Source organism: Ranitomeya variabilis, chromosome 3, assembly GCF_051348905.1.
Source record: "Ranitomeya variabilis isolate aRanVar5 chromosome 3, aRanVar5.hap1, whole genome shotgun sequence".
Taxonomy (NCBI): domain Eukaryota; kingdom Metazoa; phylum Chordata; class Amphibia; order Anura; family Dendrobatidae; genus Ranitomeya; species Ranitomeya variabilis.
The window spans coordinates 395,245,001-395,267,161 of record NC_135234.1 but is presented as its reverse complement, the minus strand read 5'-3'; the positions used below and the strand labels follow the sequence as shown (position 1 = coordinate 395,267,161).

Here is a 22,161-nt window from a genome sequence, read left to right as displayed (position 1 = left end):
CGTACAGCACTTCTGGACGGCAACTGGCGGTGTTGGAGCCCAGGGACAGGTGGAGGAGGAGGAGGTTGGAGGAGGTAGGAGGGATTGCCACACACACAGCAGGGGAACAGCTGACGTTACTGAACCCCAATAACAGAGGAGGGACTGTTGACTGTGCGTACAGCACTTCTGGACGGCAACTGGCGGTGTTGGAGCCCAGGGACAGGTGGAGGAGGAGGAGGTTGGAGGAGGTAGGAGGGATTGCCACACACACAGCAGGGGAACAGCTGACGTTACTGAACCCCAATAACAGAGGAGCGACTGTTGACTGTGCGTACAGCACTTCTGGACGGCAACTGGCGGTGTTGGAGCCCAGGGACAGGTGGAGGAGGAGGAGGTTGGAGGAGGTAGGAGGGATTGCCACACACACAGCAGGGGAACAGCTGACGTTACTGAACCCCAATAACAGAGGAGGGACTGTTGACTGTGCGTACAGCACTTCTGGACGGCAACTGGCGGTGTTGGAGCCCAGGGACACGTGGAGGAGGAGGAGGTTGGAGGAGGTAGGAGGGATTGCCACACACACAGCAGGGGAACAGCTGACGTTACTGAACCCCAATAACAGAGGAGGGACTGTTGACTGTGCGTACAGCACTTCTGGACGGCAACTGGCGGTGTTGGAGCCCAGGGACAGGTGGAGGAGGAGGAGGTTGGAGGAGGTAGGAGGGATTGCCACACACACAGCAGGGGAACAGCTGACGTTACTGAACCCCAATAACAGAGGAGCGACTGTTGACTGTGCGTACAGCACTTCTGGACGGCAACTGGCGGTGTTGGAGCCCAGGGACAGGTGGAGGAGGAGGAGGTTGGAGGAGGTAGGAGGAGGTAGGAGGGATTGCCACACACACAGCAGGGGAACAGCTGACGTTACTGAACCCCAATAACAGAGGAGGGACTGTTGACTGTGCGTACAGCACTTCTGGACGGCAACTGGCGGTGTTGGAGCCCAGGGACAGGTGGAGGAGGAGGAGGTTGGAGGAGGTAGGAGGGATTGCCACACACACAGCAGGGGAACAGCTGACGTTACTGAACCCCAATAACAGAGGAGGGACTGTTGACTGTGCGTACAGCACTTCTGGACGGCAACTGGCGGTGTTGGAGCCCAGGGACAGGTGGAGGAGGAGGAGGTTGGAGGAGGTAGGAGGAGGTAGGAGGGATTGCCACACACACAGCAGGGGAACAGCTGACGTTACTGAACCCCAATAACAGAGGAGGGACTGTTGACTGTGCGTACAGCACTTCTGGACGGCAACTGGCGGTGTTGGAGCCCAGGGACAGGTGGAGGAGGAGGAGGTTGGAGGAGGTAGGAGGGATTGCCACACACACAGCAGGGGAACAGCTGACGTTACTGAACCCCAATAACAGAGGAGCGACTGTTGACTGTGCGTACAGCACTTCTGGACGGCAACTGGCGGTGTTGGAGCCCAGGGACAGGTGGAGGAGGAGGAGGTTGGAGGAGGTAGGAGGAGGTAGGAGGGATTGCCACACACACAGCAGGGGAACAGCTGACGTTACTGAACCCCAATAACAGAGGAGGGACTGTTGACTGTGCGTACAGCACTTCTGGACGGCAACTGGCGGTGTTGGAGCCCAGGGACAGGTGGAGGAGGAGGAGGTAGGAGGAGGTAGGAGGGATTGCCACACACACAGCAGGGGAACAGCTGACGTTACTGAACCCCAATAACAGAGGAGCGACTGTTGACTGTGCGTACAGCACTTCTGGACGGCAACTGGCGGTGTTGGAGCCCAGGGACAGGTGGAGGAGGAGGAGGTTGGAGGAGGTAGGAGGGATTGCCACACACACAGCAGGGGAACAGCTGACGTTACTGAACCCCAATAACAGAGGAGGGACTGTTGACTGTGCGTACAGCACTTCTGGACGGCAACTGGCGGTGTTGGAGCCCAGGGACAGGTGGAGGAGGAGGAGGTAGGAGGAGGTAGGAGGGATTGCCACACACACAGCAGGGGAACAGCTGACGTTACTGAACCCCAATAACAGAGGAGCGACTGTTGACTGTGCGTACAGCACTTCTGGACGGCAACTGGCGGTGTTGGAGCCCAGGGACAGGTGGAGGAGGAGGAGGTTGGAGGAGGTAGGAGGGATTGCCACACACACAGCAGGGGAACAGCTGACGTTACTGAACCCCAATAACAGAGGAGGGACTGTTGACTGTGCGTACAGCACTTCTGGACGGCAACTGGCGGTGTTGGAGCCCAGGGACAGGTGGAGGAGGAGGAGGTTGGAGGAGGTAGGAGGGATTGCCACACACACAGCAGGGGAACAGCTGACGTTACTGAACCCCAATAACAGAGGAGCGACTGTTGGGACTGTGTGTACAGCACTACCAGGCAACAACTAGCGGTGTTGGAGCCCAGGGACAGGTGGAAAAGCAGAGGAACACAATGTAGGCCGAAGCCTGAGAAAGTCGAAAGGGAACCTTTAACCCCCCCCCAAGGCGTTTGTAGCTGAAAGAGCCAGCTTGTGCAGCACAAAAGATGCAAAAGGAAAAGGTGGCTCTTTTCATCATGCTCCTTGCAAACACAGAACTAAACACTTATAAAATGTGTCCCCTGCAACCGTAAAACCGTCCCGGAGGTGGGACTTTCCTTCGTAATGTGACGCAGCCCAGCCGTCATTCCTACCCCCCCGGCGCCGCGCACCGGCTCCTCAGCGTTGTTTTATTCCGTCCAGGAGCCTGCGCTGTTATGTTATCCCGTGGCCAGGCACACTTAGCGCTGCCCGTCTTCTGGCATCATTTGGTGTCTGGATGGCTGCGCCTGTGCGGCCGCGCTGGCAGAGAGCCCGCCTCGCAGTGTCTTCTGATTTAATCCCACTGGGGGCCTGGGATCCATGGACATGCGCAGTGCATATCTGAACCTCCACCTCTCACTCATCTCCCTATGGCTTCTTCAGACTGTGCGGTGTCACGGCCGTGGCATGCTGTTAGGGACCAGCTGACACCGAACAGTCTGAAGAAGCCATAGGGAAATGAGTGAGAGGTGGAGGTTCAGATATGCACTGCGCATGTCCATGGATCCCAGGCCCCCAGTGGGATTAAATCAGAAGACACTGCGAGGCGGGCTCTCTGCCAGCGCGGCCGCACAGGCACAGCCATCCAGACACCAAATGATGCCAGAAGACGGGCAGCGCTAAGTGTGCCTGGCCACGGGATAACATAACAGCGCAGGCTCCTGGACGGAATAAAACAACGCTGAGGAGCCGGTGCGCGGCGCCGGGGGGGTAGGAATGACGGCTGGGCTGCGTCACATTACGAAGGAAAGTCCCACCTCCGGGACGGTTTTACGGTATCAGTGGACACATTTTATAAGTGTTAAGTTCTGCGTGTGCAAGGAGCTAAACAAAAATAGCTACCTTTTCCTTGGGCAGCATTACTGCTGCACAAGGTGGCTCTTTCAGTAACAAACGCCTTGGGGGGGGGGGGACAGATTCCCTTACATTTCAGTTGTTGTGTCAGCGTGGCGGTCGCATGACACATTGCCGGCTACACAGCTGGGGATCAGCTGACGTTACTGAAACCCAATAACACTGGGTCGTATGTTTTGACTGTGCAGACGGCACGTCTGAGCCTCAACTGGCGGTGTTGGAGCCCAGGAATTTAAGTTCAGGTGGTAGAAAGATGAACACAACAGGAGACCTGGATAACGTATACAGTGACCTAATTATTCAATCAGGAGGAGGAGTGGCAAATTCCGGCGAGATCCAGGCCTTGTTCATTTTCAGGAAAGTAAGCCGGTCAACGTTATCGGAGGATAGTCGCATGCGACGGTCAGTTAGTACACCACCTGCAGCACTAAAGACACGTTCCGATAATACACTGGCCGCAGGGCAAGACAGCACCTCCAATGCATACTGGCTTAGCTCTGGCCATGTATCCAGCTTTGAGACCCAAAACTTGAAAGGGGAAGAGCCGTCTGGGAGTACAGCAAGAGGGCAAGACATGTAGTCTGTCACCATCTGACGGAACCGTTGCCTCCTGCTGACTGGAGCCGTCTGTGATGGTGTAGACTTTTGTGGCGGGCACAGAAAACTGTGCCACAGTTCGGCCATACTGGTCTTGCCTTGGGCAGAGGCACTGCTTCTGCTCCCTCTTTGTGCAGAGCCTCCACCACGGCCTGGACGCACTGAGCTGCTTTGGAATGCACTAGCAGCACTTCTCTCAGTTGGAATGGAGAAGATGATGGAATTGACCAGTGTGTCTTGGTACTCCCGCATTTTTCGCTCCCGGTTCAACGGTGTGATGAGGCTTTCTACGTTGTCCCGGTAGCGAGGATCGAGGAGGGTGAACACCCAATAATCAGACATGTTGAGAATGTGGGCGATGCGGCGGTCGTTTCTCAGGCACTGCAGCATGTAATCCACCATGTGCTGCAGACTGCCAACTGCCCAAGAAACGCTGTCCCCTGCTGGAGGCGTGATCTCTGCCCGCTCGTCATCACCCCACCCTCGCTGTACACACTGACTACTGGACAATTGTGTAACTCCCTCCTCTGGACGGATGTCTTCCTCCTCCATTGACTCCTCCTCATCCTCCTCACAAACGGTCCCCTGCCTACGCGTTTGTGAGGAACCACGTGGCGCTGACTGTCCAGAAGATGATGGAAATGGTGAATCCTCATCCTCCACCTCTTCCACAACATCATCCCTTAGCGCTTGCAGTGATTTTTCAAGCAGGCAGATAAGGGGGACAGTCATGCTGACTAGTGCATCATCTGCACTCGCCATCCGCGTGGAATAATCAAAGGGACGCAAAACCTGGCAGACGTCATTCATAGTGGCCCACTCTGTGGTTGTGAAGTCTGTACGGCGCTGACTGCGACTTTTTTGCGCCTGAAGCAGCTGGTACTCCATTACAGCTTGCTGCTGCTCACACAACCGCTCCAACATATGTAACGTGGAATTCCACCTGGTAGGTAGGTCACATATGATGCGATGTTCCGGCAGGCGGTGTCGGCGCTGCAGAGCCGCAATGCGCGCTTTTGCCGTGCTGGAACGCCGCAAGTGAGCACACTCTAGGCGGACCTTGTGCAGCAGTGCATCAAGATCCGGATAGTCCCTCAAAAAGCTCTGCACGACCAAATTGAGCACATGTGCCAGACATGGGATGTGAGTGAGGTTGCCGAGGCCCAGAGCTGCCACCAGATTTCGGCCATTATCACACACTACCATGCCTGGCTGGAGATTCGCTGGCACAAACCACACATCGCTCTCCTGCTTGATGGCATTCCAGAGCTCCTGCGCTGTGTGGCTACGATTCCCCAAGAAAATTAATTTCAAGACGGCCTGTTGACGTTTGGCCACGGCTGTGCTCATGTCGGTCGTAACAGGTACACGTTCATCACGGGTCCATGTGGAGGTGGACTGTGACGGCTCCTGCAGCGATGATTCTGAGGAACTGGTGTAAGAGGAGGAGTCAATGCGTACAGAATGGATTCCTGCAATCCTTGGAGTGGGCAGGACACGTCCTGCGCCACTCGCACGGTCTGTACCCGGCTCAACGACATTAACCCAATGGGCAGTGAGGGAAAGGTATCGCCCCTGTCCATGTTGACTGGTCCACGCATCGGTGGTGAGGTGGACCTTGCTACTGACGGCGTTCAGTAGCGCGTGTTTTATGTGTCCCTCCACATGCTTCTGCAGGGCAGGGACGGCTTGCCTGCTGAAGTAAAAGCGGCTGGGCACATTGTACTGTGGGACTGCCAATGACATCAAGTCACGGAAGCTGTCAGTCTCCACCAGCCTGAATGACAGCATTTCCAGTGACAGAAGTTTGGCAATGCCTGCAGTCAGAGCCTGTGCTCGTGGGTGGTTTGACGAGAAAGGCCGCCTTTTCTCCCATGCCTGTACTACCGATGGCTGTAGACTGGGCTGGGAGTGTGTGGATGACTGGGAAAGTGGCGCTGCGGGTGGAATTACAGCGGGTCTCTGGACAACAGGGGCAGAGGTTCTTCCACGGCGATCCTGGGAGGACGCCGAACCAGCTGCGTGTGAGGTAGAGGAAGAGGCAACACGAGCTGAAGAGGTGGTAGCTGCCGCTGTTGGTTGGCCTACCTCTTCAGTGTGTTTTTCTAACTCCGCCGGGTGCCTGTTGCGCACATGTTTCCACATGTTGGAGGTATTGAGGTTGCTGACATTTTTCCCTCTTTTGACTTTTTGATGACACACGTTGCATCTGACATAGCAAATGTCATCTGCAACTGTGTCAAAAAAGGACCAGGCACTGCAAGTCTTGGGAGCGCCCTTTTTGGCTTTTGGAAGAGACATGCTCCTAACGGGTGCCAAAGCGGAGGCTGCAGGATCCGCAGTCTTCCCCCTCCCTCTCCCTCTTTGGGCCGTACGGGGAATCTCTTCCTCAGAGCTGCTCCCACCACCTTCCTGTCCCTCACGCCAAGATGGGTCGAGGACCTCATCATCTACACTACCCTCTGCCCCCAACTGCTCCTCCTGGGTAGTCTCAGCAGCAGAGCACGCACCAGTAAGTGGCACCTGAGTGTCATCATCAGCTGATGCGGCCTGCGATGTGGTGACCGGAGCCACTGGCCCACCCGCCTCTTCAGAGGAAGACAGAAAAAGCTGTTGGGCATCACTGCACCCTGCCTCTTCTTCCATTTCTCCAATGCTGCTTGGCTGGCCCCCTGTTTCCAAGCCAAGAGATTCAGAGAACAGAAGTAGAGACGGCTCCTGTCCTGGGCTCTCTGTCTGCCTGGGCAATTTGGCAGGTGGTGAAGAGACAGATGGCTGCTCTCCAGTGCTCTGTGTCTGAGAGGATGTGGCACTAATGGAAGTTGATGCATTAGCTGCCATCCATCCGACAACAGCTTCAATTTGTTCTTCACGCAGCAGCGGTGTACGGCGCTCGGACACAAAGCTTCGCATGAACGACTGTTGCCTGGTGAAAGTGGGTGCTGATGAGTCACCGGTGCCCGCAGCAGGCACAGAATCCCCACGTCCCCTCCCTGCTCCGCGCCCACGCCCACGCCCACGTGCCTTACTCACTGCCTTCTTCATCTTGGTTGACTGATAAAGATAAGCAGAAAAGTACTAACGGATTTGTGTGCTTATTCCTGAGCAACTCCTCCTAACAGGTATAAGAAGCACTAATTATCTAAAGTGTGGACTAGACTTTAATATGAGCTAATGTGGCCTACAGAAATGTAAAGTGGTGTAACTGGTGTGTTTGGTGAACTTTATTATTTATTTATTTTTTGGGGGCTGAACTGACAACAGATAGAGCTGCAGTCACACGGAGACCGTGCAGACAGACGTAAACGGCGCTACAAGGCCCAAAAACCCTCCTCTACTTTATCCTATGTAGTGTTTTTCCACAAATTAGCTGGAGACGGGTGGAAAGACACTAATAGGATTTTTTTGAATAAATTAGCAGCAGACTACACTATTTGGAAAAAAAAGAAAATTGATTTGGCGGTATGACGCAGTGAAAAACCCTGAGCTGGAGACAACCAGGCTATAGCTGCTCACAGATTACAGGGCGAGCTGCAGTCACACGGAGACCGTGCAGACAGCCGTAAACGGCGCTGCAAGGCCCAAAAACCCTCCTCTACTTTATCCTATGTAGTGTTTTTCCACAAATTAGCTGGAGACGGGTGGAAAGACACTAATAGGATTTTTTTAAATTAATTAGCAGCAGACTACACTACTTTGAAAAAAAAGAAAATTGATTTGGCAGTATGACGCAGTGAAAAACCCTGAGCTGGAGACAACCAGGCTATAGCTGCTCACAGATTACAGGGCGAGCTGCAGTCACACGGAGACCGTGCAGACAGCCGTAAACGGCGCTGCAAGGCCCAAAAACCCTCCTCTACTTTATCCTATGTAGTGTTTTTCCACAAATTAGCTGGAGACGGGTGGAAAGACACTAATAGGATTTTTTTAAATTAATTAGCAGCAGACTACACTACTTTGAAAAAAAAGAAAATTGATTTGGCGGTATGACGCAGTGAAAAACCCTGAGCTGGAGACAACCAGGCTACAGCTGCTCACAGATTACAGGGCGAGCTGCAGTCACACGGAGACCGTGCAGACAGCCGTAAACGGCGCTGCAAGGCCCAAAAACCCTCCTCTACTTTATCCTATGTAGTGTTTTTCCACAAATTAGCTGTAGACGGGTGGAAAGACACTAATAGGATTTTTTAAAATTAATTAGCAGCAGACTACACTACTTTGAAAAAAAAGAAAATTGATTTGGCGGTATGACGCAGTGAAAAACCCTGAGCTGGAGACAACCAGGCTACAGCTGCTCACAGATTACAGGGCGAGCTGCAGTCACACGGAGACCGTGCAGACGGCCGTAAACGGCGCTGCAAGGCCCAAAAACCCTCCTCTACTTTATCCTATGTAGTGTTTTTCCACAAATTAGCTGGAGACGGGTGGAAAGACACTAATAGGATTTTTTTGAATAAATTAGCAGCAGACTACACTACTTGGGAAAAAAAAAAAAAAAGGAACAGTATGAGGCAATGAACCACCCTCCCTGAACTGAATACAACCAACTATGGATGGCCTATGTGGCTGCACTCAGACTGGAGACTGGGCTGCACTCACACACACACACACACAGACCCTGCAGATCGCTGTGAAAACAGCGCTACAAGGCAAAAGCAAGGTGAATAGTAGGTGAACACAGCGGTTGCTAAATTAGCCTTTGGAAAGCACAAAGAAGCAAATCGCTATCTCTAAACTGTCCCTCAGTCAGCAAACAGCGTCCTGTCACTAACTGAATTCACAGCAGAGTGATCGCAAAATGGCGCCAGCGACTTTTAAACTGCATCATGACATCATTACACCAGCCAATCACAGCCTTGCCAGTAGTTTCATGCCCTCCATGCTAAACAGGATGTGCCCACACTTGGAATCAATCTCATTGGCTGAATTTCTGCTTTTTGAATCTTAGAACTTCCGATTCCGGTATCCGATACGCGGCAAGTATCGGAATCCCGGTATCGGAATTCCGATACCGCAAGTATCGGCCGATACCCGATACTTGCGGTATCGGAATGCTCAACACTACTAATAACATATACATATTAGCAGCAATATACGCTCCGAATAAGGCACAAAGCAGAATTTTAACTAAATCACTTAAGAAAATTAAAAATATGTCTCAAGGTCCAATAATTATTTATGGGGACTATAATATACCAATATGTAAATCGCTAGACTGCTTTACAAAATCTCACCGGAGATATGTGGAATTAAGAGACATGATTGCTGTAGAATGTTTACATGATATTTGGTGTTACCATCATGCTAATGGAAGAGATTATACTTATTTTTCTCCAAGGCACACAACATATTCTTGCATAGATTATTTTTTTAGAAAACAAAGCAGCTTCGAATATGTGTGCGCATTCCGAGATAGGCTCCATCACATGGCCTGACCATGCCCCTGTGTTCCTCAAAATATTTGAGAAATACCCCTCTCCCCCATTAACATCTTTGCACCTAAATACTTATTTATTGAACTCCACAAAAAAACAGACATACCATTGAGGAAGATCTAAAGGTTTTTTGAATTATTGATAATAAAATGGTGCAAGATGAAACTCTATGGTGGGCACATAAGGCATAAAGTAGAGGAGTATTTCTAAAGATGGCTGCTTTATCTAAAAGGGAAAGAGAAGGTGAGATTAAAGTCATGCTATCCCAGATTTCCTCACTGGAAAAAATCCATAAAACACATTTCTCCAAAGATTAAGCTTCCACGTTGGCCCTATTAAGGAATAAATTATACTCTGCCTTTCTCTATACATGTGAATAGAATGTGAAAAAATGCAAAGCTAAGTTCTATGTTATGGGAGACAGGGCAGGAGCTTTATTGGCTCGTAGAGTAAGAAAAATGACAGCAAAATCTAAAATAGAATATCTAGGGAGGACAAGTGTCCACTGAGATTGCCCACAGGAATGTGAGAACAGGTTGTATTTTGTAGTATTCAGGAAGAAAAATACTTTACCACCACCAGGAGCAAAACAGTAACAATGCAGTGACATGACAAGAATCTGCATAACTAATCACATGCTAAATAGTTGCACGTCAAATTTATGTATGAGATAGCCAAGATGATTTTCTATAAAATGATGGTAGTCGCACAATCAAAGCAGTAGTGGATGGTGAGGTATGGAGCCTGAAAGTCAAAGGTTCAAAACATTTTTACCCTTTTACTCATCACTGTATAAGTAGACATCTGATAGCCTCTGATATTCAAACTTTTATGCTGAGGAAAAAGGGCTAAGAAAAAGGAGTATCTGTATCTTTATAATATGTTAAACTTCACTCCTACCCAATCAAAACTTCCATTTATGGAAAAACGGGAACACGATCTAGGAGTATCATTTACATACTTACAATGGCAACAAGCATTAACTTGGACAGCTGAAAGCTCATCCTGTATCAATCACTTGGAATTAGCCAAGAAAATATAACTTAGATGCTTTCATACGCCTAGGAGATTATACCATATTTTTCCTGGATACTAAATTCTATGTTGGTGAGGGGAAATGGGTTCTCTACTTCACTCATGGTGGGCATGTAATAAAGCAAAGGTTTTCTAGAAAGAGGCTTTTGATATGATATCAAAATGTACTAAAATTCACCTACAACCTATGCCAAAAGTGACATAACTGAACATCGAGCTAGTAGAATTACCTGACAATGTCAGATGGATTTGCTCTTATATGCTAGACAATATCTCATGGCTAAATAGAAGTCTAATAACACGCCTTCCATTGGTGACGTACATGAAAGGGTTAATTTATATAGACAATATGAATTTGCCGTAGCTCAAAATGTGGGCCTTCGGGATACAGTTTGAAAACGTTGGTTGAACTGACCCACAGATCATAGCCCAAACTACCCACCCAAGAAATGGAGAGTTTCCTTAATTCATTGGTGGAATGCCCAAATAATCTATGGTATTGGTAATTTGGAATATTAATATACAGCTCTAGCAAAAATTAAGAGACCACTGGAAAATGTTCAGTTTGTCTGATTTTTCTCTTTATGGGTATATTTTTGAGTAAAATGTAAATTGTTCTTTTATTCTATACATTTCTGACAACATGTCTAAGAACTTCCAAGTTCCAAGCAATAAATTTTTTATTTTTTTCTGACAAAGAAAAATGGTCAAAATGTAAAAAAAAAACAGTGCTTTCAGACATCAAATAATGCAAAGAAAACAAGTTCATAATCAGTTAGAAACAACAAACTAATGTTTTTAACTCAGAAAGAGTTCGGAAATCAATATTTTGTGGAATAACCATGATTTTTAATCACAGCTTTCATGCATCTTGGCATGCTTTCCACCAGTCTTTCACACTGCTCCTGGCACAAAAATTTAAGCAGTTCTTCTTTGTTTGATGGCTTATGACTATCCATCATCCTCTTGATTACATTCCAGAGGTTTTCAATGGGATTCAGGTCTGGAGATTGGGCTGCCCATGACAGGGTTTTGATGTGGTGGTCTCTTAATTTTTGCCAGAGTTGTATGTATGTAGCTGTGTATCTGGTAACACTCCAAGAACACATAATTAACAAAAGAACACCCAGACATAATTAATAAGGGATGATTTATAAGTAGTCTATGGCCTTACAGTAATGTATTTGTATATTTTGGATATGTATGACTAACCCTACTTAAGTTGTGTCAATATCTGTTTAACTTGCTCCTTTTTGTCTAAGCTTAATTGTTTTGATTGGTTCTGTAATTGTATAACTTATTATGTCCTGAGTACTGTAATTACTATGTGTTACTTATTGGAACGTATATGGTGGGATAGAACTGCATATTAACTGATGTGCTATGTATCTGGTAAATAATTTGTAGAGAATTGTCTTTTCTTGGCCTTGCTAACTATGTTACTATAAGTCCAGACAATAAGAAAAAATGAAGAGCACTCACCGTCAGTAGGACCTGTGGAAGCGCGGTAGCGCGAAACGGCCGTCGTCCATTCATTGTTCACGTTCTCCACTGCTCCCCTGCTGAAGACTTGTATGTCGCAATAAAGACTTGGAATTTTTTATGGACGATGAGTGCTCTTCATTTTTTCTTTTTGTCTGGACTTATTGCACTGTGTATTGAGGAATGAGTACCCTGCTTTCCTTTTGGGTGACTATAAGAAGTGAGCTGTTTAATTGTGTGTGATCCGTTGGTCTATACAGTGCAGTGGTGCTGATAACTCTTCTTCTTCGATTCATCATAACTATGTTACTATACCAAAGAAGGTAACGGTCACAAGGGGCATTCTCTGCGTCTGGAGAGAAGGTTTTTCCACCAACATAGAAGAGGATTCTTTACTGTTAGGACAGTGAGGATCTGAAAATCTTTGCCTGAGGAGGTGGTGATGGAGAACTCAGTCGAGGGGTTCAAGAGAGGCCTGGATGTCTTCCTGGAGCGTAACAATATTGTATCTTACAGTTATTAGGTTCTTTAGAAGGACGTAAATCTGGGGATTTATTCTGACAGAATATAGGCTGAACTGGATGGACAAATGTCTTTTTTCGGCCATGCTAACTATCTACATAGTTGTCCCTGAATCCCATAAGGCACTGTGGCAGCGTCACTTGCGCAGGTGCAGTTCGTGGCCTTGCGGCCACGAACTGCGCCTGTGCAAGTGACATACACATCTCCTCTATTCCCACGCAGGCGCAGTAACAGCCATGATGTTACCGCGCATACACAGGTAGAGCGCACAGTTGTGGCTGTTACTACGCATGTGTTGGAATAGCGGTGTTGTGTATGTCAAGTGCAAGTGACATTCACATCACCTCTATTCCCACACATGCGCAGTAACAGCCACAACTACGCGCTCTACCCGCGCATGCGCGGTAACGACATGGCTGTTACTGCGCCTGCGTGGGGAATAGCGGTGATGTCTATGTTTCACCGCACTCCCGATGCGATAGTATCGGGCCTATTTCTAGTGTTACTATAACCACCAGTTAGACTTCAAGCCCAAGAAAAATTGACACCGCTTAAAATTGAATGCTCCCACAGGGATAACAGAATAAAGTGGAATTCCACAGACTTGTGGTTGGAGACAAGAGGACAGAAGCATGTTGGTTTCAGAAACAATATGGAGAAGTTGGAAATCAAGGTCCTGCAAGCTTGCAGATCATTGCGCGTTAGAGCAGATCGTAGAGCCTTGCATAAAAATGTAAGTACTTGATGAGAAGACACTTATTTGATTGTCTATTTACCAGCGTTTGGAGTTGACTCTAACTACTAGCATGTTCTTAAAAGAACAACATATTTGTCTGTCTGCTTTAACCACAATCTTTACTTAGCCAAGAGCTTCTACCGATATAATAACCTGAAACTTTCCTCTCTAATATCAAGTGAGGAACCCAATTCAACCCATAGTGCGACCACTATGCAATTCTTTTCCATTAAAGGCCCATTATCTAAGGTGGGGCTAGACACCGCTTTATTTAACCATAAAAGTTTAAAGGGACTCTGTCAGGACAGAATGACTGTTTAAACTAAGTCCCGCCACTCTGTGCATCAAGGCAGGGCCAATCCTTTATATACATCTTCCCATCTTCTTGTTTTCCCTCTATCCCTACCTCTCATCTTCTTTGATTGAAAGGTCTGGCTTAATAGAGACATAGAAGGATGGAGATAGATGGAAAACAAGCAGGTGGGAAGGTGTAGTTAAATGTTTGGCCATACCAAAGGTGCACTGAACCCATGTACTTGGTTTGAAAAGTCATTCTGTGCTGACGGAGTCCCTTTGAAATTAAAACAACTTGGGAACTTTGTCATTTTTACCATTGATGGAATAATTGAAAAATAGAAATTGCTAGGTCTCCTAAATAGCATGTAGATGCCTTCTTTTTATCTGTAGTGCAACCATGATTAGTATAGTATCTACTTTCATCTTGATCCTATCAACCAACCATTCTAAAGTCAGACAGGAAGAGCCAGAAACCTGACAGTGGATTATTTCACAGTGGGGCTAGAAGGTCATAATTCTCTTGCAACCTGTCCTTTATTCAGTTGATAGGTTTGTAGTTCAGTTTTTGAAGAACTTGAAATATCTTGTAGTTTTTTGTGTATGGTCCTGGAATGCTCTTATGGCCATTTTGGCATTTCTAGTCAATCAAACTATTTAAGCAATTACTTTAAGCCCATCAATGAATATTTTGCACTGTTTCATAGTCTGTTCAACAGCATATCTTATTCTGTATTGATGACATGTCTATATTATTATTAAATGTCTTGGTTGCATGTAAAATATAGATTATAATATCTGATATATTCTGACTGTTTAATGCATGCAGGCTGAAGAAAAATCCAGACAGAATAAAGAATTCAGAGAGCTATGTGCAAGACGTGCACCTATTTTCTGGATACCCCTCAGGCCACATTGTGTGTGGGAAAGAATGTCAGTCACACTGGTCTGCACTGTGTTGGGAACTCCTAAACCAAGTGTCCAATGGTAGGTGACATCATGTATTTTATGTCGCTTCTATAGGGGCGCACATAATGCACACTTCTCACTCACAGTGGCTAAATGTGTATTAATGCATTAGAGAAAACTGCATTTTTAAAATATCTTTATTGGCTAACATTTGCTGATATAGACAGGACAGAGCAAAGGTTTGGACACACCTTCTCATTTAAAGATTTTTTTGCATTTTCATGGCTATGAAAATTGTACATTCACACTGAAGGCATCAAAACTATGAATTAACACATGTGGAATTACAGTTGTGGCCAAAAGTATTGACACCCCTGCATTTTTGTCAGATAATACTGTTTCTTCCTGAAAATGATTGCAAACACAAATTCTTTGTTATTATTATCTTCATTTAATTTGTCTTAAATGAAAAAAACATAAAAAAAATTGTCCAAAAGCCAAACTGGATATAATTCCACACCAAACATAAAAAAGGGGTGGACAAAATTATTGGCACTGTTTGAAAAATCATGTGATGCTTCTCTATTTTGTGTAATTAACAGCACCTGTAACTTACCTGTGGCACCTAACAGGTGTTGGCAATAACTAAATCACACTTGCAGCCAGTTGACATGGATTAAAGTTGACTCAACCTCTGTCCTGTGTCCTTGTGTGTACCACATTGAGCATGGAGAAAAGAAAGAAGACCAAAGAACTGTCTGAGGACTTGAGAAACCAAATTGTGAGGAAGCATGAGCAATCTCAAGGCTACAAGTCCATCTCCAAAGACCTGAATGTTCCTGTGTCTACCGTGCGCAGTGTCATCAAGAAGTTTAAAGCCCATGGCACTGTGGCTAACCTCCCTAGATGTGAACGGAAAAGAAAAATTGACAAGAGATTTCAACGCAACATTGTGCGGATGTTGGATAAAGAACCTCGACTAACATCCAAACAAGTTAAAGCTGCCCTGCAGTCCGAGGGTACAACAGTGTCAAGCTGTACTATCCGCCGGCGTCTGAATGAAAAGAGACTGTATGGTAGGAGACCCAGGAAGACCCAACTTCTTACCCCGAGACATAAAAAAGCCAGGCTGGAGTTTGCCAAAAGTTACCTGAAAAAGCCTAAAACGTTTTGGAAGAATGTTCTTTGGTCAGATGAGACAAAAGTAGAGCTTTTTGGGGAAAGGCATCAACATAGTCCCTGCAGTCAAACATGGCGGAGGTTCCCTGATGTTTTGGGGTTGCTTTGCTGCCTCTGGCACTGGACTGCAGTGCATGGCATTATGAAGTCTGAAGACTACCAACAAATTTTGCAGCATAATGTAGGGCCCAGTGTGAGAAAGCTGGGTCTCCCTCAGAGGTCATGGGTCTTCCAGCAGGACAATGACCCAAAACACACTTCAAAAAGCACTAGAAAATGGTTTGAGAGAAAGCACTGGAGACTTCTAAGGTGGCCAGCAATGAGTCCAGACCTGAATCCCATAGAACACCTGTGGAGAGATCGAAAAATGGCAGTTTGGAGAAGGCACCCTTCAGATATCAGGGACCTGGAGCAGTTTGCCAAAGAAGAATGGTGTAAAATTCCAGCAGAGCATTGTAAGAAACTCATTGATGGTTGCCGGAAGCGGTTGGTCGCAGTTATTTTGGCTGAAGGTTGTGCAACCAAGTATTAGGCTGAGAGTGTCAATACTTTTGTCTGGCCCATTTTTGGAGTTTTGTGTGAAATGATCAATGTTTTGCTTTTTGCTTCATTCTCTTTTGTGTTTTTTCATTTAAGACAAATTAAATGAAGATAATAATACCAAATAATTTGTGTTTGCAATCATTTTCAGGAAGAAACTGAGTATTATCTGACAGAATTGCAGGGGTGTCAATACTTTTGGCCACAACTTTATATACTTAACAAAAAAGTGTGAAAAAACTGAAAATATGTCTTATATTCTATGTTCTTCAAAGTAGCCACCTTTTGCTTTGATGACTGCTTTGCACACTCTTGGCATTGTCTTGATGAGTTTCAAGAGGTAGTCACCAGGAATGGTCCAAATGAGAAGGTGTGTCCAAACTTTTGGTCTGTACTATATATATATATATATATATATATATATATATATATATATATATATATATATATATATATATATATGTCAGTGAGACACATACCTCTCTGTGTTCATCATCTCATTAAATACATTTACATTTGACCAGCTTGATTTTCCTGAAATTGCCTGCGCCCCGACAACCAATGTGTGAAAATTTCGCTCGGGCCACCTAGTAATAATAATATAAGCAAATACCTCCAATTAGAAATGTAGTATAGTTTTTTTATTCACTATGTCTCTTTCTTCATGTGCAGAGCATTGCAGGATAAGTATAAATGGTTACGAGTCACAACCACTATCAACTAGCTAACTGTCACCATCTCAGTGGTCATAACCATGGATACCTAAGGTCCAGCAACGCCTGCACATAAGGAAAGAGAGATAGGGAATCAGAAAAATTATACTACATTTCTAATTGAAGGTATTTTCTAATATTATTTTACACCTACTACATATTTGGATAAGATCTTGAAGATGGGAATATTTTTTTTAAGTAATTAACAGGAAGTAATCGGCAGCCTCAGCTCTCACTTCCTGTTAATTACTTAACTGTGTGAAGGCACGGACAGTGACGCCAGCACTGATTGGGCGCTGGGCTCACGTGTCATAACAACCGCACAAGAGCCCCAGGAATGTGAGTGCTGACACCACTGAAAAAGGCACCGACACAGGTGAGTATAAACTTTTCTATTTTATTGGAGCCAAGGGTGGGATATGAGAAGGGGTTGTCCAAATAGTAGACAACTTCTTCAATTGAAAAGTCCCAATCGTTCTCTCACTACACAATCTAACTGTTCTATTTTTTTTACTAATGTGTGATGACATTTTGTTTGAGAACCCAGTACATGCAGGGAAACTCAAGTGAGTTGTCATCATGGGGCAGAGGCTGAAACAAAGCATCATTAGTGACATCACATGCGGGGGCGGCACAGGTCTCGGCTTACTAGTTCTCTTCCTACAATACCCCTTTACACTGCACTATCTTGCCAGCTCGTCACTTCTGATCACAGTCGGTGATACAGTGTATTGTCATGTGCACTGGGAAGAATGCAGCACAGAGACAAGATTCTACGGAGTTGACAACCGATGCGTGCTCAGTAGAGCAGCGGCAAGCCCAGCCTCCAAAATAGATAGCACTGATGGTGATTCGTTTCAGGGTGGGCGCAGAAGCTTTCCTCAGTGACCACAACCTCTACGTCCTGATGATGAATCATGTGAATATCCCAGCATACACTGGGAATCTTAAACGAATGGCTGTCACATAAGAAGTAGTAAAAACAAAAAGTAATACAAATTTGGGTTGACAATGGCGCTAGCGTATAAAAGGGGAAAATAAAGCTTCTGCAAATATTAAAAGAACACCACCTGGTTGTCCAATACTTCTAAAAAACAAAAAGTAGTTAGAGAGAGTAGTGAGGGAATGGTAAGAAATTTTTAATTAAAGTACCGTATTTTCCGGCGTATAAGACGACTTTTTAACCCCTGAAAATTTTCTTAAAAGTCGGGGGTCGTCTTATACGCCGGGTATCGCCTTGTACGCCGGGTGTATATGGTGGGTGGGGGCGGGGAGTGGTCCTGATGACGACGAGGGGGCGTCTCACAGGAAAGTGAGTATCCCCCATTACCTCATCGTAGCGCTGCAGCGTGGGGTCTCTGTGCTGGGAGCTGCTGTGCTGTGGGGTGGCGGGTCCTCTTCTGCAGTGTGGGGCCTCTGTACTGTGGGGCGGCGGCGTATCTTCATGCAGTCGGGCTCCTCCGGCATCTCCTTAAAGCCCAGAGGCCTCGCTGGCAGCTCCATCGGTACAATGCGGTGGCCTCCGGGAAAATGGCCGCTGCTCAGATTCAGATCTCGTGTCCCTAGATCTCGGGAAGAGATCTGAATCTGAGCATGCACCGCCCCCAGCGGCCATTTTCCCGGAGGCCACCGCATCGCACCTATTGAGCTGCCTCCGGGAAAATGGCCGCTGCTCAGATTCAGATCTCGTCTCCCGAGATCTCGGGACGAGATCTGAATCTGAGCAGCGGCCATTTTCCCGGAGGCCACCGCATTGTACCGAGCTGCCAGCGGGACCTCTGGGCTTTAAGGAGATGCCGGAGGAGCCATGACTGCATGAAGATACGCCGCCGCCGCCCCACAGCACAGAGGCCCCACACTGCAGAAGAGGAGCCGCCGCCCCACAGCACAGCAGCCGCCGCTCCCAGCAGAGACCCCACGCTGCAGCGCTACAATGAGGTAATGGGGGATACTCACTTTCCTGTGAGATGCCCCCTCGTCGTCATCAGGACCAATCCCCCTCCCCCCCCAAAAGGCACATATTCACCGGCCCTATAAGACGACATACGGTGTATAAGAAGACCCTCGACTTTTAAGAAGATTTTATATTTTAACTGGTAAAGTTGGGGGGTCATCTTATACGCTGGAAAATACTGTATATTATAAAATACTGGCCATATTGTTTAAACTTGGTGGACCTGTGAATTGTTTTTACACCCTAAGCTTTTTTTCTATTTCCATCATACATAAACAGCATAGGGCTTTATATCCTCACATCAGGGAAAAAATACAATAATCCTAACTGATCTTTATGAACATTATACAGTTTTGTAACTGACATTTATTGGTGTCAAATCAAGAACAGAATTTGCCTGAAGAATGGCTTGTGGTATACAGGTTACATTATTGCCTCACTTTTCAAGAACAAAAACACACCTTCATTCTAACAAAAATAGCCACCTAAAAATAAAGCTACTGAAGGTGGGATGCTTAGAGCACACTTTCAAGGCAAAAAAGATGAAAAACACAATTAATTTGGACTTGAGCTATATTGACAGAAAATACTCAAAAGTGACACCATTTTAAAAACTACAGCCCTCAAAGTGCTCAAAACCATATTCTAGAAGTTTATAAACCTTTTAAGAGCTTATCCAGAATTAAAACAGTTTGGAAGGAAAAAATGAAAATTTAACTTTTTCTGACAAAAATATTGCTTTAGCCCCAAATTTTGCATTTTCTAAAGGGTAACGTTAGAAAATGAACAGTGCAATTTGTGTGCAGTGTCTCCTGAATACACCAATACCCCATATGTGGTGCAAAACTATTTTGGGGGAGCAAAATTGTTTGCAATAGACAGCAGATGCCATTTCACATTTGCAGAATCTCTGATGTCCCTAAACTTTGAGGCACAGTGCAAGGTTCAGAAGGGATGAGGCTCCATATTAGAGTCCAGATTTTGCTGGAATGGATTGAGGTTGCCATGTCACTTTGGCAGAGCCCCTGAGGTGCCAGAACAGCAGACCTCATGTTATAAACCACATTTATTTGGCTGCAAAGGGTTTAAAATTGTTGTTGCACAGAGGACCTCTCCTGCCTATGCCGCCAGTGATCAAAAGACAAATATAACAGCTGGTTTGCATTTAGTCACCCAACCCTTTTGTTCTACAGGCAGGGAAGCTGCTGCCAGATGAGTTTAACTTTTTCTTTAATATGTCAATCTAGGGTAGAAAACAAAATCACAAAAAGGGGCAATTCATGGGATTACCAGCAGCAGTATGTAGCAGTTTATTGCACTCCCGGGTTACACAATTTAATGTACCGCTATCATTGTCTTTACAGGTTTAAGAATGGACAGCCTATTGATCTGAAAACATCACCCCCTGGAAAATATAGAATTCTTAATGAATTTGGCACAATTACATTGGAAATCAGCAGGTAAAGTTACCCCTTTTCAAGTATGAATGTTGCAAAGGTCACTGATAGAAATGAGAACCAATTATTGAAATTATTTGTTTATTTTAAATACAGCGCCACACCTGCTTACTGCTTGGGTCTAGTATTGCTGCTCCCCTCTCATGAAGTGGTAAACTGCGCTAAAATCCACAGCCAGTTGTGCTGCTACTTGTCAAGGAAAAAAAGCCATATTTACGTATTCTGCACAACCCCTTTCAATGAGGGGTGTTAAACTTCAGTTGCAAGTGGAGCGCCCCCGGTACCGGGCCTCTCTGTCTCAGTTCTGGGGTTGTCATGTGGCTAGACCCGGTCCGTGGCCCTGCTGAGGGGCATCCAGTGAAAATGGAGAGTGATGATGTTGTGGTGTGGTGCAGGTCGCGGTGAATAACGAGGACACCAGGTTGCAGTCTCTTTACCTCTTTACTGAAGGCTTCTGGATCCTCAATCTGGAATACGGTTAACAGGGCTGTCTGAGACCGGCCGGTCTGATGGCATCTCCAATGTTCCCTTTGCAGGTGGAAATCTGTGCCTACCTTCTAGCGCTTGTGTGTTGTAGTCCTTCCCTGCTTAGCACCACGGGATAGTCCTCACAACTGTTGTGTCTGTTTCTGAAGTTCCCTCACAATTAATTCTAATGTTCTTCTTCGTCCCCCAGATGATATGGCTAGGATGCACCCATATGACGGGTAGGCCTGGAGGTCTTCCGGGACCCTAGAGTCGCCCCTCTCCAACTGTTGCCCCCTATGTCTGCTTAGGTGATTTGAGTGAGACAGCCCGCCTATAACTGACTGTCCTGCCGTAGGTTTGAAGTAAGGCCTGGAGCTCAATACTTCCTCTGCGTTTCCGGCCACCGGCTACACGCCTCAGTAGGATGTTGCCTCGTCTTACAGCACGACTCCTACTGGTGTTTCTCCTTGTTGCGTCGATCTCGTTTCTCACTCTTCACAATATACCTCGCTTCTTGTCCTTTCTTGGGGTACCGCCGCAATGAAGTGCAGGCGCGGTCCCGTAACGTTCTTTCTGTTTGCTAGGCCTCTGTCAGGATCCCACCCCTGACAGGGACCCCCCTGAATCTTCCCCTGCAACACCCTCTGCCACAGGATGTTGCCTGGTTCCAACCCAGTCAGCTTCTGTCTAACTTCCTATCTAACCCCCAGTTTTACCAGATTGTGAGGAGTGGCCTAATACATAGCACCCTAAGCTCCCCCTGGAGGCCAGACTGTGAAGTGTATTGGTGTCTGTGATACCTGGTCAGGTGAACTCCTTCAGTGCCATCAGACGTACCATAGCCCCCCTTAGCGGCGGAGCATCAGTACTGCAACGACCAGGACTCTGGGGCGCTGCACTTATACCAAAATATCTCTGAGGACTCAATACAGAGAGGTGCAATGAACTGATATCAGTAAAAATCAGCAATCCCACCATATATATTAATCAAAGAACTTGAAAGACACAAATATGCAATCTGAGCATATTTGGGGCTCATGAATCCCAAAACAGACCTGCAAATAGCAGTCACCTAGACCTCAGAGAACAGAGAAGACATGTATTAGAAGGTAGAAAGTAAAGGTTGTGTGGCGCCCCTGTGGTTCAGTTGCCACAGAGGTAATGCACCTCACCCAGAGGTGTGGGACCCAGCTCTCAGGTAAGGACGGGTCACGGCCAGGGTTCTAACACTTGCATCCAACTTTAGATCTCTCAGTTGAAGGGGAGAGCTTTGTAGTGGGTGTGGGTGGAGAAAGTAGAGAGGGGGAGGAGTCAGAGAGTGGTAGGTAGTGGTCAGAGAGAAGAGAGAGAAACTACAGAGAGAGAAGTGAAGGAGAGAGAGAGACTCCAGAGGAGAGGAAGAGGAGGTCTTAGGGG

The 22,161-nt window shown here is 46.6% G+C and overlaps 1 protein-coding gene and 1 long non-coding RNA gene across 3 annotated transcripts in view; one reads left to right on the top strand and one right to left on the bottom strand.

The window, feature by feature from the left end:
* MYOM3 (myomesin 3) overlaps positions 1–22,161 on the top strand; it is a 224,977-nt gene that overhangs the window by 17,474 nt on the left and 185,342 nt on the right. For both annotated transcript variants that reach the window (XM_077296109.1, XM_077296108.1), the window contains exons 3-5: positions 13,069–13,228; positions 14,355–14,512; positions 20,185–20,280. In XM_077296109.1, the coding sequence (XP_077152224.1) occupies positions 13,069–13,228; positions 14,355–14,512; positions 20,185–20,280 (414 nt within the window). The remainder of the gene's footprint in view (positions 1–13,068; positions 13,229–14,354; positions 14,513–20,184; positions 20,281–22,161) is intronic.
* Positions 1–22,161, bottom strand: part of LOC143816118 (uncharacterized) — a 336,272-nt gene that overhangs the window by 279,150 nt on the left and 34,961 nt on the right. The gene's annotated exons all lie outside the window — the stretch shown is intronic.